The sequence below is a fragment of the Thunnus maccoyii genome, chromosome 19 (assembly GCF_910596095.1).
Source record: "Thunnus maccoyii chromosome 19, fThuMac1.1, whole genome shotgun sequence".
NCBI classification, from domain to species: Eukaryota; Metazoa; Chordata; class Actinopteri; order Scombriformes; family Scombridae; genus Thunnus; species Thunnus maccoyii.
This window is the reverse complement of record NC_056551.1, coordinates 2,458,071-2,475,072: the sequence shown is the minus strand read 5'-3', so window position 1 is coordinate 2,475,072 and position 17,002 is coordinate 2,458,071. Positions and strand designations below refer to the sequence as shown.

General features: G+C 42.5%; 2 protein-coding genes across 2 annotated transcripts; both read left to right on the top strand.

Moving 5' to 3' along the window:
• Positions 1-2,630: 2,630 nt before the first annotated feature.
• On the top strand, positions 2,631-3,736 carry LOC121885937 (putative protein TPRXL). The gene has a single exon (XM_042395770.1). The coding sequence runs from the start codon at positions 2,631-2,633 to the stop codon at positions 3,522-3,524; it is 894 nt and encodes a 297-aa protein (XP_042251704.1). The 3' UTR covers positions 3,525-3,736.
• On the top strand, positions 3,567-5,677 carry LOC121886109. The gene is made up of 3 exons (XM_042396029.1): positions 3,567-3,639; positions 3,741-4,067; positions 4,151-5,677. The coding sequence occupies exons 1-3, from the start codon at positions 3,567-3,569 to the stop codon at positions 5,665-5,667; spliced, it is 1,917 nt and encodes a 638-aa protein (XP_042251963.1). The 3' UTR covers positions 5,668-5,677.
• Positions 5,678-17,002: the final 11,325 nt, after the last annotated feature.

Below are 17,002 nucleotides of genomic sequence, written 5' to 3'. Positions count from 1 at the left end.
TGCGGCTATACATGTCATCACTGGTCAGATTAGGCAGTGGTCTGTTTACTATATCTACAAAATCTCAATGTGATTCATTTGCAAACTTTGCTGATGATAATATATATGCAATTTTCAAAAGAGAGCAGTGGCTGTAATGTACATTACATTGTGGTCACATTGGCACCTAGTTTGTTAATGGCTAGGCTGCTGGGTAGCCTACAGTATGTAGCTTAGAATTTATTTGTGCAGAAAGTCTATTTGTTTTTTTTCCCTACATTATTTGGACTATGTTGTGCTTCTTAGGTGAAGAAAACATAAAACACCATATCCGGTTCGGTGGACACAACGAGATAAAGATTGCAACATTATTGCCCAAACCATCAAGTCCCCTTCATCAAACTCACAAGGTTAGTTTATCATATCACTCACCATTCACAAGTTTGCTTTAAAGTACTATATATACTGTAACTGAAAAAGCCATCTGACCAAATTTGGTAGACTCAAATGATGTGTAGCATGGAGACTTGTTGCCCTTTAGGTTTTATACAGAAGGAGAAACAGACAGAGAGATCACCAAAAAAGGGCAGTAACATTGGGTACAAAAAGCCTTAGATTAGTAGTGATTGAGCTACTGGAGCCCATTGCAATTTGCAACCAGTGGGGAACTTACATTATGAATAAACATTCCATTCACGCTGACACTGTACTGACATTCTGTTGGCACTCTTCACATTGACCTTTCACTTTTCAGCTGGTCAGGTCGGATCGGTGAATCCCAGTGTTCCTGAGGAGACCTCAGTGGAGATGCTAGATGAGCAAGAGGCAGGACTTGGTAAATGATCATAAATGTTTTTTCGGACTTTTTTCTTATAGATTTCCATGACTTTTGGCACAATTTGGCTATAATGTATGTGTTTACATATACATATTACACACAAATAATATTTTCATATTATTCCATAAACACTCACTCAATGACTGATTTTCCAGATCGGGATAGTCTGTACTGGCTTTGCATATTTGGGTGGGTAGTGATGGATTTATGGCACAGATAATATTTTGGTGTCAGAGGGTTAAGGATTATACTACATAACCTGATTTACCTGTTTTTGCCATGTAGATGTTGAACCTCATTGAGAAATGGGACTACATTCAAATCTTATGTGTGCACAAACTTGTTTATTCTAACAAAGGTCTCAAGATGTTGGCCAACTAGTAGCCTCCTGTGATTTGGATATTTCACTGGGCCATATTGCAATTTCGATAACATTTTGATTAATTGCTCAGCCCTAATTTTGCTTTATCAACACTTTCACCCTCCTGAAACAGATGCTGCCCTTAAAGAGCTGGATAGACATCTCGGTGTAGCGCATGTTGACACTGATATAAATATTGATGATGTTGACATCAGCATGCCAACAGCAGCCAGCAAATGGAAAGTGAGGAACACCTTCCCATCAGAGAGGTGGAAGGAAGCCAGACACCAGCTATTTGACAATATGCTGAGAGCAAACTGCATGAAACCACGGCTCTGTCAAAGATGCCTTGAGAAGGAAGCCATCATCAGATGTGCTGAGTGCATGCCCATGCATGTAAAATCCTCCTCTCCAACTGCTCCTGGTGATGTCACTCCCTCAGTGCTGTGAAACATTCCGCAATACACAGGCATTATAAAATCACAGGAGGAGCAAGAAAAGACTTAAAAAGTCAAACTCTAATATCTTAAAAACAGTAAAACATAGAAAAAACATGTAAATTCAAAATTTGTAGGTCAAAGTCTTGTGACTCATTTAAATGAATCAAATGAAGTCTGTATCTAAAACTATGTGGAAGCAGTAAATGTTCAAAAATTTGTGGGTTCGCTCACAATCTCCATTCAAATATATGAGTATTTTTCTGTGTCCAGCTGCAGTTACTTATTGTCTCTACGCATCTGACAGTACAAATGTCAGTCAAACTTTCAAAAATAAAAGCACACTACACTTGTAAGAAATATCCCTCATTTTTAAAAAGCAAAATGATCTGATCCCGACGGGCGAGAGTGCAAGGTCCCAACCAACGCTGCTTGCAGCTTTAATTTAATAGGAAATTTCGTAGCAAATCCATTGATACAGGTTTGAAAGTGGTCAGACTTATAGTTTAGACGTCAGAAGCCTCTGTTTGACACAAAGTTCATGCCTCCCCATTGTTTAACATTGTAAGGGTGATGTGGCACTGCAACTTTCAGGGCTTATAAAATCCAAACCGTTCAAGTTATTACAAAGTTTTTAACAACTTTTTTCAGCATAGTGTCATTAGTCATCTATTAAAGTTTGAAGCCGATACCATTAACGCTCTCAGAAGAGATAACGTTTCTCTGGGGGCCAAAATTGGGGCAAAGTCTTATTTTGAAAGGCTAATTGTGGACTTCCTGTTGGATTTAGGTCAGAGGTGTCAGTGTATGATTTGTAGGTCTTGATGAGACGAATAAATGAAGTTTATAGACTTATAAACAAAGTTCGGGAACCAAAGACCACGCCTTGTACACATCCCATTTCCGCACCACAGGGTATTTAGACACACCATATCCGCTCCTCTCCCCTTTGTCTCAGCTTGCAAGCACCCTGTGACACACCGGTATTTAAACTTAAAACTTCCTTACTCACATCATGGACCTCGAACTGCTCCTCAACGCTTCGGACGAGGACTTGTTCGACGTCCCGGAGTCCCCCGGCGTCCGATCTTTCCGGCAGCCTCGCCTGCGCTCCTCGGTTTCCCTCATCCCGGCCTCTCAGCCCTCATCCTCCGTCGACGACAGTATCTTCGAGCCCTCGATCCCCAGTGGCTCCAGGGGAAGGTCCCGTACTCGGTGTCCGAAGGTAGCTACTCATTCCCGACGCTCACACCAGCCTCGCTCGAGATCCTGGAGCCCGCCCAAGAGGAGCAGCCACCGCGCGCAGTGCTCTCCTTGCCACCAGCGTACCGACCGCTCCTCGGCCCCAAACATGTCCGAGTGGACCGTCGCTCGCTTAAAGCATTTCCTCAGCCAAAATAACATTCCCTTCCACCGCACCGACAATAAGGCAAGACTGTTTCAATTATACACAAACTCCCTGCAGGACAGCACTCTCTCCCGTCCATCGTCCCACGATCTTCAGGGTTCCCGGCGTCATGTGCGCGACGACGTCCATGACGTCATGGCACGTCGCTCCACCAGATGCACACCTTCCTCCTCACCAACCTCAGCCTCTCCAGTACAGTCTGCCTCTAACCCTATGCAGGCTCTCTCTGCTCCACAGCCATTTCCTCCTCCTACTTTCTCTTCAGCCGCACTTACATCCCATGCATATACATCCCACCTCCCCAGCATCCCTTCCTCCTCTCTGGCTCCTATCTCTGCTGCCCCTTCCCTCCCAGCCATCTCAGCCGCTCCTCCTACCACACCAACCACGGCAGCTGGTCAGACAGCACAAACAACAGCGGGCCCCAACAGCTCCACGAGTTATACCCAACCTTTTCCCCCTCTTTCTTCTTTTCACCCTCCCTGCCTCATTACTACTTAATGATTACATTAATTCTCGACCTGGCCTTGCGTTTCGGCGGCAATGGATTCTATTCCTATCATATCCTCTTCGCCTCCCAAGCCGCCGGTCGCCTCCAACAGTTCAACCAGGGCACGTACTAGGGAACACTGGACCACAAGCTATACTGCAGAGTTTTCGCAGCTCGCGCTTCTCTGCACTGCGAAACGTGCGGCGCCCCTTCCCATCCCGCCACAGCATGCACCCTCTCCGCCCCCCTGCCCCGCGCCTTGGTAACAGACAAGCGAAGCCCAGCCATGCCATACCACTTGCCCTTGGCGGCTCCCCCACCATCTATCACCCCCAAACCTGCCTTAGATCACCCGTCCATCCTCTGCCCCCTCCCCAAAGGCACGGACAGGAGAGGGAGACCTGTCCTCTACCAAGGAGGACGGATGATCTGCAATAACTTCAACGACCTCGGTTGCAGCTCCTCCAGCTGCAAATTCCTCCACACTTGTTCATTCTGCGGGGGAGCCCACGCCAGAGCCACATGCCCACACAACCCGACAAAGCAACAGCTGTGTAAGTATCTCAATACCGCCATTAACATCAACGCCCTAGCCACTGCCTTGTAGGGCAGTGGCTAGGGCGTTGACACCATCCAGACACCCAGTTCGTCAACTTCCTCATTCAGGGCTTCATCTACGGTTTCCATCCGGGTCTGCAGGCCATGCCTGAGTCCACTCACATATGCAACAACTTGCAATCAGCCCTGTCTGAACCAACCACAGTTGACAGACTACTGCAAAAAGAAGTTGATGACGCCTTCATGATCGGCCCTTTCTCCAGCCCCCCTTTCCCATCTTTCAGAGTCAGCCCAATCGGAGTGGCAACCAAGAAGTACTCCGGGAAAAAGAGGCTCATCATCGACCTCTCGTCCCCCCACGGTTCCACTGTTCCAAGCATTAACAGCCTGATTCCCAGCCTGGACAACCTGCAATACGCCACCATAGGCCATGCCATTTCCCTCATCCGCCTCGCGGGCCAGGGAGCATGGTTGTCCAAGGCAGACATCACAAGTGCTTTCAAAGTCCTCCCCATCCACCCTGACTACTGGCACCTCTTTGGGGTCTCCTGGAAGGGCGCATACTATTTTGCTGTGTGTCTAACCTTTGGCTGCAAGAGCAGCCCAAAAATTTTTGACTCATTGTCCGAAGCCCTCTGCTGGATTCGTTCCAACAATTATAAACTCCCGTACGTCATCCACCTACTTGATGACTTCCTCACGGTCACGCCACCGTCTTCGCCCCCGTCATACGGTCTCATACGTCATCTCGGCGTTCCCCTGTCTCCAGAGAAAAAAGAAGGCCCAAGCACATCCTTGGAATTCCTCGGCATCACCCTCAACTCCATTACACTCCAAGCATCCCTGCCTACTGAGAAACTCCACCGCATTTCTCTACTCATTCAAAACTTTCTCATGGCCAACACATGCAGCAAACGTCAATTACTCTTTCTGCTGGGCCATTTCAACCATGCCACCCACATCATCCCTCAGGGCCCATCTATCTTGTCACACCTTCTCTCCATAGCCACCGCCGTCCCATCTATCCACAACCACGTCACGCTAGACAGCGCGTGCAAGATGGAACTAAAAATGTGGCACCAGTTCCTCTCTTCCTGGAACGGCATCTCCTTCTTTTACGATGACCATGTCACAGACGCCAATGACATCCAGCTATACACCGACGCCGCCCCTTCAGTTGGCTTTGGCGGTTACTATGGCGGCAGATGGTTCTCTGCCAAATGGCCACCTGACTTCTCTTCCCTGGCCCCTTCCTCCACCATTTCGGAAATGTACCCGATAATCATTGCTGCCATTCTTTGGGGGCATGAATGGTCCAAAAAGACCATCGCCATCCACTCTGACAACAGCGCCGTCATCGACATCCTCAACAAAGGCCGGTCACACAATCTGGACATCATGCAGTTCGTGCGCAAGCTCACATTGGTTTCAGCCCAGCACCAGTTCATCATCCGAGCACTCCACATTCCAGGCCACAAAAACACAATCGCTGATTCACTCTCTCGTTTCCTGTTTCAGAAATTCAGACAACTAGCTCCAGCCTCCAACCCTCTTCCAACTCCAGTTCCACCGTTTTCAGCCACAATCTACAACTGAACCCATAACTGGAACAACTGGTCACCATTTCACGGGACAACATCGTCAACAGCGCTGCCCTCGAACACTATCTTCATACCTCACCGGCTGGAATTCCTTTAAAGCCTTTCACGTCTCCCACGGACTCCCAATCCCTTCACTGGACATTCTTACCCTCTCCTGCTTCATTACATTCTCCCACACTCAACTCAAGATCAAGTCTTCCACCATACAGACTTACCTCAGTGGAATCAATTTCTTTGTTAAATTGATTTCCGAGCACCATGCCCAGCCTTGTCCCACTCTCATATTAATATGTTAATTAAAGGTCTCCACAAGGCGGAACCGCACCCTGCACCAAAACGTTCACCCCTCACATCGGACCTTCTGGCCCGATGCATTCACACACTCCGCACAGGCTACTTGTCTCCCCACATAGACAAAACCCTGGAGTCCATGTTTTTACTAGCCTTTTTTGGCTTCCTACGCTGCTCAGAAATCACAGCTCCTTCCTACTCCTTTGATCCATCACTACACGCCACATTGTCCAACATCTCTTTCCACTCTTCAGACACACTCATCTACCACCTCAAACGCAGCAAGACCAACCAGTCGGGTCAACCTCAATCCATCTACCTTTTCCGCCTAGATTCATACATAAGTCCTTACAAACCCATCCACGAGTACATCAACACAAGACTAGCCAACCAAGCTTCCCCTCAAGACCCTCTGTTCATCACGGAAACGGAAAGGGTAGCAACACGTTGTTCCATCACCACATGCGCTCAGTACTTGCCAGATCCGGAATACCCCCAGACCAGTTCTCAGGACACTCATTCTGCATTGGAGCCGCTTCCACCGCCTCTAGACAAGGCATTCCCGACAACGTCATCCCCCGCCTATCATACCTACATCCATCACGACCTGGATAACATGAAGAAATCCCATTCTCGCCTCTCTGGTTGAAGTCTCTTTAGGGGCTTCGTACAGATGCCGGATCATCGAGACAGCACCCCCACCCTGAGTCTCAACCCCCTGTTCCCACTTACCTCCCCGACATCGACGCCTCTCCTCCTTTCATCTATCACTCTCCTCTCCACTCCCTCCTTCCCCTCTTTCCCGCCTGCTCTTCTTTCTCCCCATCCCTCGACCCTCATCCCCTCGACCCCTACCCTCTTATCCCGCAGGGGGCGCTATTCAGCCAGTTTGCATCACTGATGGAATATTGTCATGTACATGTGTTCAGGCTGGGAGTCTTATCAAACATGTAAAGTTTGGTGCAGACTGGAGCATTTACAATAAAGTTATAGCAACTTCTTCTGTCATGGCGAAACATCAAATCTCAACAGTGTGAGGATGAGAATTTTCTGCAGGGTGAGACATGGCTGCCCTGCTCACACCTGTGTCATAAAAATCATGCAAGTTTTGTGCCCATTCACTTGAATTTCAATTAGTAAATTGAAAACCCTTGATGAGTTTGTGTGTGAAACAAATTAATTTCCTAATTTTCATCAAGTCTATTTTTAGGAATGTAAAGACTTTTAACTTGGGTAGACGACATTAGATTTTTGCCGATATCTGATATGCTGATATTTCCAACTCATTGTGGCCGATTGCAGATGCCGATATATGCACATATTTTTACCAGCTGGCTGAGGAGGCTATTATGCATGCAAGCATAGATTATACTATGATCAAGAAAGACAATATATAAAGGAAGAACTTAGGAAGACTGGAGTTCAGTAGCTCAGCATTAAAGTTCTTCCCTCATATAGGCTATAGTCTTTCTTGATCATTAGTACAATATATGATTGCATGTGTAATAGTCTCCTCAGCCAAGTGGGAAAAAATATGTGCATATATGAACATCGGCAATTGGCAAAAATGACAGTCAAAAAGTAATCGTGTTAAATAATCGTGATCCAATATTGAACAAGATAATCATGATTATGATTTTTGCCATAATCGAGCACCCCTAAAAACAACATAAATTGTGATTTATGCACACACACACACACACACACACACAGGCGCTTTGGGGGATAATTTTTACATTTTATCAAATTTTTCACCAGACCTGATGTGCGTGCCAAATTTGGTGAGTTTTTGAGCATGTTTAGGGGGTCAAATTTAGGGTTGAAGTGGCGGATTAATAAAGATAGAATAATAATAATAACAAGAAAGAAACAAACACATGAAATACAATAGGGTCTTCGCCCTTTGGGCTCAGGCTCAGGCTCACACTCTCCATTCAAATATGAGTATTTTTCTGTGTCCAGCTGCAGTTACTTATTGTCTCTACACACCTGACAGTACACATTTCCATCAAACTCAAACAAACAAGTCTTTCCTTTTCTAAAAATAGACTTGATGAAAATTAGGAAATTAATTTGTTTTACACACAGACTCATCAAGAGTTTTCAATTTACTAATTTAAATTCAAGTGAAAGGACCCAAAACTTGTATGATTTTGATGTCAAAGGTGTGAGCAAGACAGACATGTCTCACCCTGCAGAAAATTCTCATCCTCACACTGTTGAGATTTGATGCGTCACCATGACAGAGGAAGTTGCTATAACTTTATTGTAAATGCTCCAGTCAAACTTTTGTTTGGCCTCCACCATGTTGTCACATGCAAACACTGAAGGCCTAAATGCACTGGGAGTGATAACTGACACGCGTCATCTGACGCTCTTATGGCGCACTGCAAGCGTCAGATTTGAAATTCCAACACCACAGAACCAACACAAATTTGTCATTTTGTCCTTGTATTAAGCACTAGTTGGATGTAATGAATGAATGAAAAGGAGAAATGCAGAGGAGGAAACTGAAACTAAGAGCGTCTGTGTCCACAGTAAATCATTTGTTGACTGTTTGATGGTTATTTATTTGTGCGTTAAAACGGGACTGCATGAAATAATCGGAATGTAACATTTTATTTTTCTCATTCAGAGGTTTTGTTCTCACTACCACTCGCTCTCCTTGCTCGACCACCACCACCATAACGCTTCCAGTGCGTGTTCGGCCATTGAAAAGTGTGGGAGGAGGAGTGTGAGTAAGTCTTACCTTACCAATCAACAACCAGAATGCAATATTGACATCAAGTTGGTCCAATGATAGTTTCCAGATTTCATCTTCAATTCTCTCCACTGTAAGGCAGAGTAGCAGCAGTAGATAGCTCCTTGCGCTAGCCAATGCAACAGCTGGCTTGTTGTAGCAGCCTGAAGGACTCTTTATACATCCATGGAAGGACTATTAAGGACTGCAGCTACTTAGCATCTAGCTGCTAACTGACGTTAGCGGTGAATGTTTGTTATCATCAAGTTTTGATGATGTGGACAGAGGCTGTTTCATTTACTGTTTAAAAGAGGAAGGTTTCATGCTTCATATTGCAATAACTGAGCATTAAATATTTTATTTTATTTTATTTAAACATTGGACATGTTAAATGTTGTTTTCATTTAAGACCATGGACAAAAGTTCCTTGCTGTTTCTGGCTGTGAGTGTGTTACAGAATAACTGGAAAACAAAGTTTGTCAGTTTTGTAGATTATATTTTGTATATCGTACATAAAGATAAGAGTGTGTAAGTCATGTATTTGGTACATGCATTAATACTTTCTGATGTGAACCTACACTTTTAGATCTGTGAATGTTTTTAGTGTTCAATCTTTCTAGTATTCAGCACTGATCTGAACCTGTATCAGATTATAAGCTTTGTGCTACTTTATATATTTCTGTATACTAAGAAAATACACAGGAAACACCTGTAAATGATGTGATAAGTTGTCTGTTTTTGATGAGAACATAAATCTGTTGTCACAATAGAACAATACTATAAATTTGAATTTCACTTTGTTAGTAAAATGACACATTTGAACCACTCCACGGCTAAAATGAGCACTTCTTTGTTTAGAAACAATATGTATATGCTAAATGTCTTTAAAGAAGCAGCCTTTACAACACTCAAGGGTTTTTGTTTTTGAAAGCAAATTGTTTTATTGGCATATAAAATTGCCCCCCACACCTGGGACAATGATATAGGTTGATGCGGTTTGTTGTAAGATTCCATGTTGGTTTTCCTCCTGTCCTCCCCATTTTTTTATGTCACCAGCCACCACTGGTTTCCACTGATGTTGACTGAGTTGACCATCCTGCGTTTCTTTGCTGCTCCACCAAGAAACCAGCACCATCAGCCTCAAGGAACAAGGATGGCACCGCCAGTACCACGCATCCGAGGACTTGCTGCTGGATCTCACTGACAGACTCTCTCTCTCTCTCTCACACACACACACACACACACACACACACACACACACACACACACACACACACCGGTTCGCTTTGGAGAGCAACACAAGTAAGAGGTTGTCTGGGCAGAGATAATATTAGATTTGTGTGTTTACAAGTTTAGTGCTTGTACTATTTTATGTTTATAAGCTTATTACTTGTACTATTGTGTGTTTATAAGCTTAGTGCTTGTACTTTTTGGAGAGTAGTGGGTTTCTCCTTGCAACTCTGCCATGTTCTCCTGATGGTGGACTCATTAACATCGACCGTAGCCACTGCAAGAGAGACCTTTAGTTTCCTAGACGTTACCCTGGGGTCCATTGTGGCCTCCCAGACTATTACGCATCTGCTCTTGGAGTGATTTTTGTTGTTCGACCTCTCCTGGGGAGGGTAACAATGGTGTTGAATGTATTCCATTTGTACACAATCTGCCTGACAGTAGACTGGTGGAGTCCAAACTCTTCAGAAATGGTTTTGTAACCCTTTCCAGCTTGGTGAACATCAACAACATTTCTTCTAAGATCCTCAGAAATATCCTTTGTTTGAGCCATGACACACTTCCACAAACCTGTGTTGTGAAGCTCAGAGTTTGACAGTGAAGACCCAGATTTCTCTTCTTTAAATAAGGCAGGGCTTCCCAGACTCACACTTGATTGTCATCCCATTGATTGAAACAACTGACTGTAGTTTCCCCTTCAAATGAATTGATAATCCTAGGGGTTCACATACTTTTGCCACACACAAATATGTAAGATTGGATCATTTTCCTCAATAAATAAATAAAAAATATATATTTTTTTGTCTCATTTGTTTAATTAGGTTCCCTTTATCTAGTTTTAGGACTTGTGTAAATATCTGATCACGTTTTAGGCCATATTTATGCAGAAATACAGAAAATTCTAAAGGGTTCACAAACTTTCAAGCAGCACTGTATAGTAAGAGCAAAATACAACTCTTTTGAAAAGATTTAGGGCTCATTCATGAAATTTCTAGAGGGGGAAGGTTTCATTGAGGCCTTGCGGTGAACTACTGTGAATTTTCTTTATGTTTTGTTTTACTGTGAGTTTTAAGTGAATATCATATTATGGAGTGTTGGAGCATTTATTTTTATGATTTAAATATCCTGTCTACAAGTATTACAGCCAAATGTGCCTTGGCCATATTGTATTCAAAGTGCCTTTATGTATTTTGGTTAAGTGTGCCACTTTTTTGTCTTTTATGTTCAGTGTAACATGTATGTTATTTTATGTTATGTGGAAATATCACATATTTGGAAAAAAACAAAAAAAGAGTGGAAATTTCTAGTCATGTAGGAATCACTTAATCTGCCATCAAGCTGTAACTTAGCTTTGTGTTGTGTATCTGTTTTCCAGATGAATCACAGCCTTTTAATCAGAGTATATTTCTGCATTCAATTAAAAATTGAACTAAAATCAATAAATAAAAGTCTGGCATAACTCTTATACTGCTATAGATGTTTACTAGCAGTATTCATCAGTGTCAATGGTGTCTCCAGTTCCTCGGCCCTTCTTGTATGCAAACTGAAGTGGGTCAGACCATTTGCTGAGGGATATGACCCTCTCCATACATTTACACAGGATGCTGGTCAGCACAACTGGTCTAAAAGCATTGACCTCTGTTGCTCTGGGCTTCTTAGGGACATGAACGATATTGGAGAGTTTCCATGTGTTGGGAACAGAATGTTCATTTGTTAAAAGATGGAATAATTTCGCAAAAACTGCTTTGAGCTGAAACCTACACAACTTACCCACCCTACCCCTTAATCCATCAAGTCCAGGTACTTTACTAGGTTTAATTCTAGCAAGGCTGAGCTGCTACTTGTGCCTCTGTGAGCACAATTATGGAATGATCAGTGGTGTTATTGAATATGTTGTCAGCGTGCTTGTTGATTTGAGAAAGGACCAACTCCTAAGTGCCGTTTAACCTTTTATTTCAAATTGTATCATTAAAAGCTTGTACAAGGACCTTTTCTGTTTGAAAAATCGCAGTCAGCCAGCGCTGTTTCTCTGCAACCATTCGCCCAGAAAAGGATCTGGAAATTTTACAATACACAGTATAAGAAGACACAGAATGAATATGATTGGTTACTATAGTTGGGGAGGGGCTGTGGTTCAGCTTTAGCTCTCCTTTCATTGGTGCACAGGCTGGTCCCAGCCTCTTGGCACACGATTCCTCCAATCAGGTTGAGACAGTGCGAGGAAGAAGATTACACATCTGGATAGGCAAGCAACTCCTGGGTTCAGCTCCCAGCCTCTATGCCAAATGTATGTCCTTCCTGTCTCCTGCCCCCTGCTGATTTCTTTGATCCTGCCTGTATGTAAATGTCCTTCTCCTCCTGCTCTGCTGGCCCTACGTAGACAATGCTTGACCCTCTTTGATCCTGCCCAAATGTAAATGCCCCCCACTGCTTTCCTGGTCTCCCTGAAGGGTGAATCCCCTTCTCCCTGAGTGCATCACTGTCTAGTGCACTATGTTTTCTGATCACTGATGATCAGACAGTTAGTAACACCTTCTAGGTGCCATGTTCTGTTGTTGTCTGTCTGGTTTCGGCGTTGTTGACTCAATGCTTTCCATTGTGTCAGCTCTTCACACCATGGAGTTAATGCTTATGACCTGCATACCTTCATGTGACATACAACTCCATGATATTGGCACATCACCATTATGTTTAACCCTTCTAGATGATTAATTACAAAGGTAGAAGATAGAAAAACAAGGTAATTATAAAAGTATCGAAATGTAATATAAATCATCTAATTGTAAAATCTATCATAAAAGTATCAATATAAAACATCTAATTTCAAAACCTAACATTTCATTCTGACAATGTCAAAGTTATCATTGTCATTAAAACTATAACAGGGGGGTTATGCTTTATATTCAAGTCATTAGCAAAAGATACAACTTTATTCAGTGGGACATCTTGTTTTTTCCCCGCTCTACCCATCATGACCCATCAGTCCATTCCAGGTTTCCCTGGCATAACTGGAGTTGACTCTTTACCTTTCTTTATATTTTATCCTATTCTTTAAAAATATATCTTAGTTCCTTCCTCTTTAGCTCATCCTCCCAGTTGTGCCCATAATACCTCCATAGGGGGGCATCCTGATGAAGTGTTGAACCACCTCAGCTAGCTCCCTTCAACAAAAAAAGGTGCAGGGTTTCCAGTCTGAGCTCCATGTCATAAAATATTCACCTTTTCCCCAAGAGTGAGTAAAGACGCCTGCAAGAAAATGGACTAATCTAATACACTTCTAATCAGGATCTCAGTCTTTTAGTTACTTCCAGGAGCTCTAGATCATAGGTGAGGTTGGAACGTAGATTGACCAGCGACCAGCATAGCCAGTGCGTTAGCATTAGCCTGGTCAGTAACGAATGAAATAAAGCAAAAACTTGCAAAAGGGGAGCTTCTTAAGCTCTTATCCTTAGTGATTCAGGGAAGGCCGTTGCATTGTGGAAACATGACCTCCTTGTGATAACAGATAAAAATCTCCAACCTTCCTCCACAACTCTTAAGGAGCATCACTAGATTGCCTGTATAAAGTTCTGTTCTGGATTATAACTATTTGGACTGTTGTCACGTTCATCTGGGAAAGACATTTTGGGTTTATCAGGCATGGTCAATATTCAGAAAAGGTGAAGTTGATTTACTAAGGCAGATAAATTATTATTTTGAGATGTTGCAGTGTTACACTGTTGACTGCAGTGTGTGTGGGCCATACTACATTCTGTGTTGGTCTGTTGGTCTGTCATTTTTTATGTGTGGGAAAGCCTTGCCAAAGTATAAGTTTGTCTTTGAGGGAGAATTTTTTCCAATAACGAAAGTAAAGAACCAGGTCTCAGGTCAGGTTTGGGTCTCAAATTCTGCGGGACCAGGCGGGTTCAATCAGGTTGGATGTGAAAGTTTTAGGCCTGTGCAGAATTCTACTAAGCAGTGGCCAGTAAAGGGCACATGTGTGGTGCAAACCCAGCCACAAAGCTTACAGCAAGCTTAATAAATTATTATTAAATATTTGAGCATATATTTGAGCTAGTTTTTACTTTTTAAGCATTTTAATATTACTATAAATCAAGTTCTACAGTATGAAAATAATTGCACACATTAATCTATTTTGTACTCTCCTTCCTAATGGGCGCCGTCCCATCTATGCAATACACATTAATACAACACTAGTTCCTCCTGACCCTGTCGCTGTCTAATACAAGTAAATGGATGTGAAAAGGGCTCAGAGGACAGCACCCTAAAACCTTGTATTCCTCGTGCTATAAACGATTGTCAATTATTTTTAGAGAACAGAGACTTTGAGCCACTTAGCTGCTTTATTCCACTCAGTGGAAGAAATACTGTATTATACTCAGTCTAATATTTGTGTTACCAAATGAGGGGGACACATAGTGGTGGTTTGAGCTTTGACTTTATCACAATGTCACTGGTCCACTCCAGCAGGTCAATAGCAAGATGGCACGGTAGGCTTAACTGTAGGCTGTCGGCACGTTTTATATGCACTATTGCATATTTTCATTGCTGTAACTACTCATGCAGCCTCCTAGAATCTGAGTGGCTGGTGCTGTATCACAGAAGCAGTAGGCCTTTCAGCATTAAGGAGAAAAGCAGAATATGGTCATCAGGTCAAGATAGTATTTTTATTATGTTTATGAAAAACATAAACGAATGTAGAGTATTTACCTTACAAATGGGCGTCTCATCTTTCTCCTAATGTTTACAGACATATTCCACAGATAACGTCATGACAAACTCACACCAAATTTAGCAATGATAAGCTGAAATTTATTAGAGTAAGTAACACAAGTAAATGCAATGAAGTGTGAAGATCAGTGTCAGTGATGTTTGAAAGTGTATGAATGTGATGACCAATGTGAGGGGCATGTTGTCAGTGTAAGACAAAACCAAAAGAGTAATGCAAAAACAAACAAGGCTTGGTAACTGGGGAAGAGGTCACCGGGACGGAAACAGAGTAGGCATGCTTAAGTAAGCTCTGGGAAACTGGCCAGGTGTTCCCAGTTAGTACTCAGTGGCACCTCAGCTCCACCCATCCATGGACCTGCAACACACAAACACACACCATAGGATCAAAGGAAGAGACACTGGAGCCGTCACGCTGTATTATCATCATCATTATCATCATCATCAACTTCAGTTTTATCTGAATTTAGTAGTAGAAAATTGCAGGTCATCCAGGTCTTTATGTCCTTAAGGCATGCTTGGAGTTTGTTTAACTGATTGGTTTCATCTGGCTTCGTTGATAAATATAATTGGGTATCATCTGCATAACAATGAAAATTTATGGAGTGTTTCCTAATAATATTACCTAAAGGAAGCATATACAAGGTGAATAGAATTGGTCCAAGTACAGAACCTTGTGGAACTCCGTGTCTAACCCTTGCCTTCACGGAGGATTCATCATTAATTAATTAATTAATTAACATGTACAAACTGAAATCGGTCTGATCGGTCAAGTTCCACAGTATGAAAATAATTGCACACATTAATCTATTTTGTACTCTCCTTCCTAATGGGCGCCATCCCATCCATGCAATACACATTAATACAACACTAGTTCCTCCTGACCCTGTCGCTGTCTAATACAAGTAAATGGATGTGAAAAGGGCTCAGAGGACAGCACCCTAAAACCTTGTATTCCTCGTGCTATAAACGATTGTCAATTATTTTTAGAGAACAGAGACTTTGAGCCACTTAGCTGCTTTATTCCACTCAGTGGAAGAAATACTGTATTACACTCAATCTAATATTTGTGTTACCAAATGAGGGGGACACATAGTGGTGGTTTGAGCTTTGACTTTATCACAATGTCACTGGTCCACTCCAGCAGGTCAATAGCAAGATGGCACGGTAGGCTTAACTGTAGGCTGTCGGCACGTTTTATATGCACTATTGCATATTTTCATTGTTGTAACTACTTATGCAGCCTCATAGAATCTGAGTGGCTGGTGCTGTATCACAGAAGCAGTAGGCCTTTCAGCATTAAGGAGAAAAGCAGAATATGGTCATCAGGTCAAGATAGTATTTTTATTATGTTTATGAAAAACATAAATGAATGTAGAGTATTTCCAAATTGCTGATTGAAAGATGATAATGATTTAATTTTTTTTTTTTTTTTTGAAGTCCAAGGGTCTTGTTTTTTGTTTCCTAGAGGATCTTTCTGATTGGTGAGAAAAGAGACAGATAACTAGCCGAGCTGGTCTCGGTGATGTCACACCCTTGGCAAACCAGCTCAGTATGTGACTGTTGATAAGTCCCACAATCACTCACTATGCAGCCCTCGTTTGAGTCATCATTCTTGTTACCTCACTGATTAGATTTCCAGAAACAAACAAAAAGAAAAAGAAAACAACTGAAAGTTCTGATGCAATAGTTACTGGATACTGGATTTTTTCTTCAGATCAAATCAAATCCTATAGTTATTGCATCATGATTCAGTTACAGGCTCCACTTAATCTTCTTGTAAACTTTTATTTTCTCCTGTGGGGGTTGGCTAGTTATTTTTAGCTCTTGTTTGTGGTGACGAACACCAGATCCACATGTACCAGCTTGACTGTTTATATTTCATCAGCTTTCGATGTTATTTCCACTCTCCCTCTCTCCCATTCACGTTTCACTCTGTGGCACTCCTCAAGTCTTATCAAGTTTATGATTGCATGTACCAAAGGATCAGCCTTATGCACGTGGAATTTCCAGAAGCATGGGAGTGACAGCATTCACATGAAATTCTATGGTTTGACAAAGGAAAAATGTTAAAAGAATTTCTTCTCATTGACCTTTAAATAATGGAGACTGGATCTGAAGTATCAAAGTTTAAGTTGAATTTATTTTCTTGTACAAGAAGGAGCGTTTCACAGTGCAACACACAAACAGGGTTACATAGAAAAGGCTCGTCTCAGAACATTCACAATTGATTTATATACCTTACAAATGGGCGTCTCATCTTTCTCTGAATGTTTACAGACATATTCCACAGATAACGTCATGACAAACTCACACCAAATTTAGCAATGATAAACTGAAA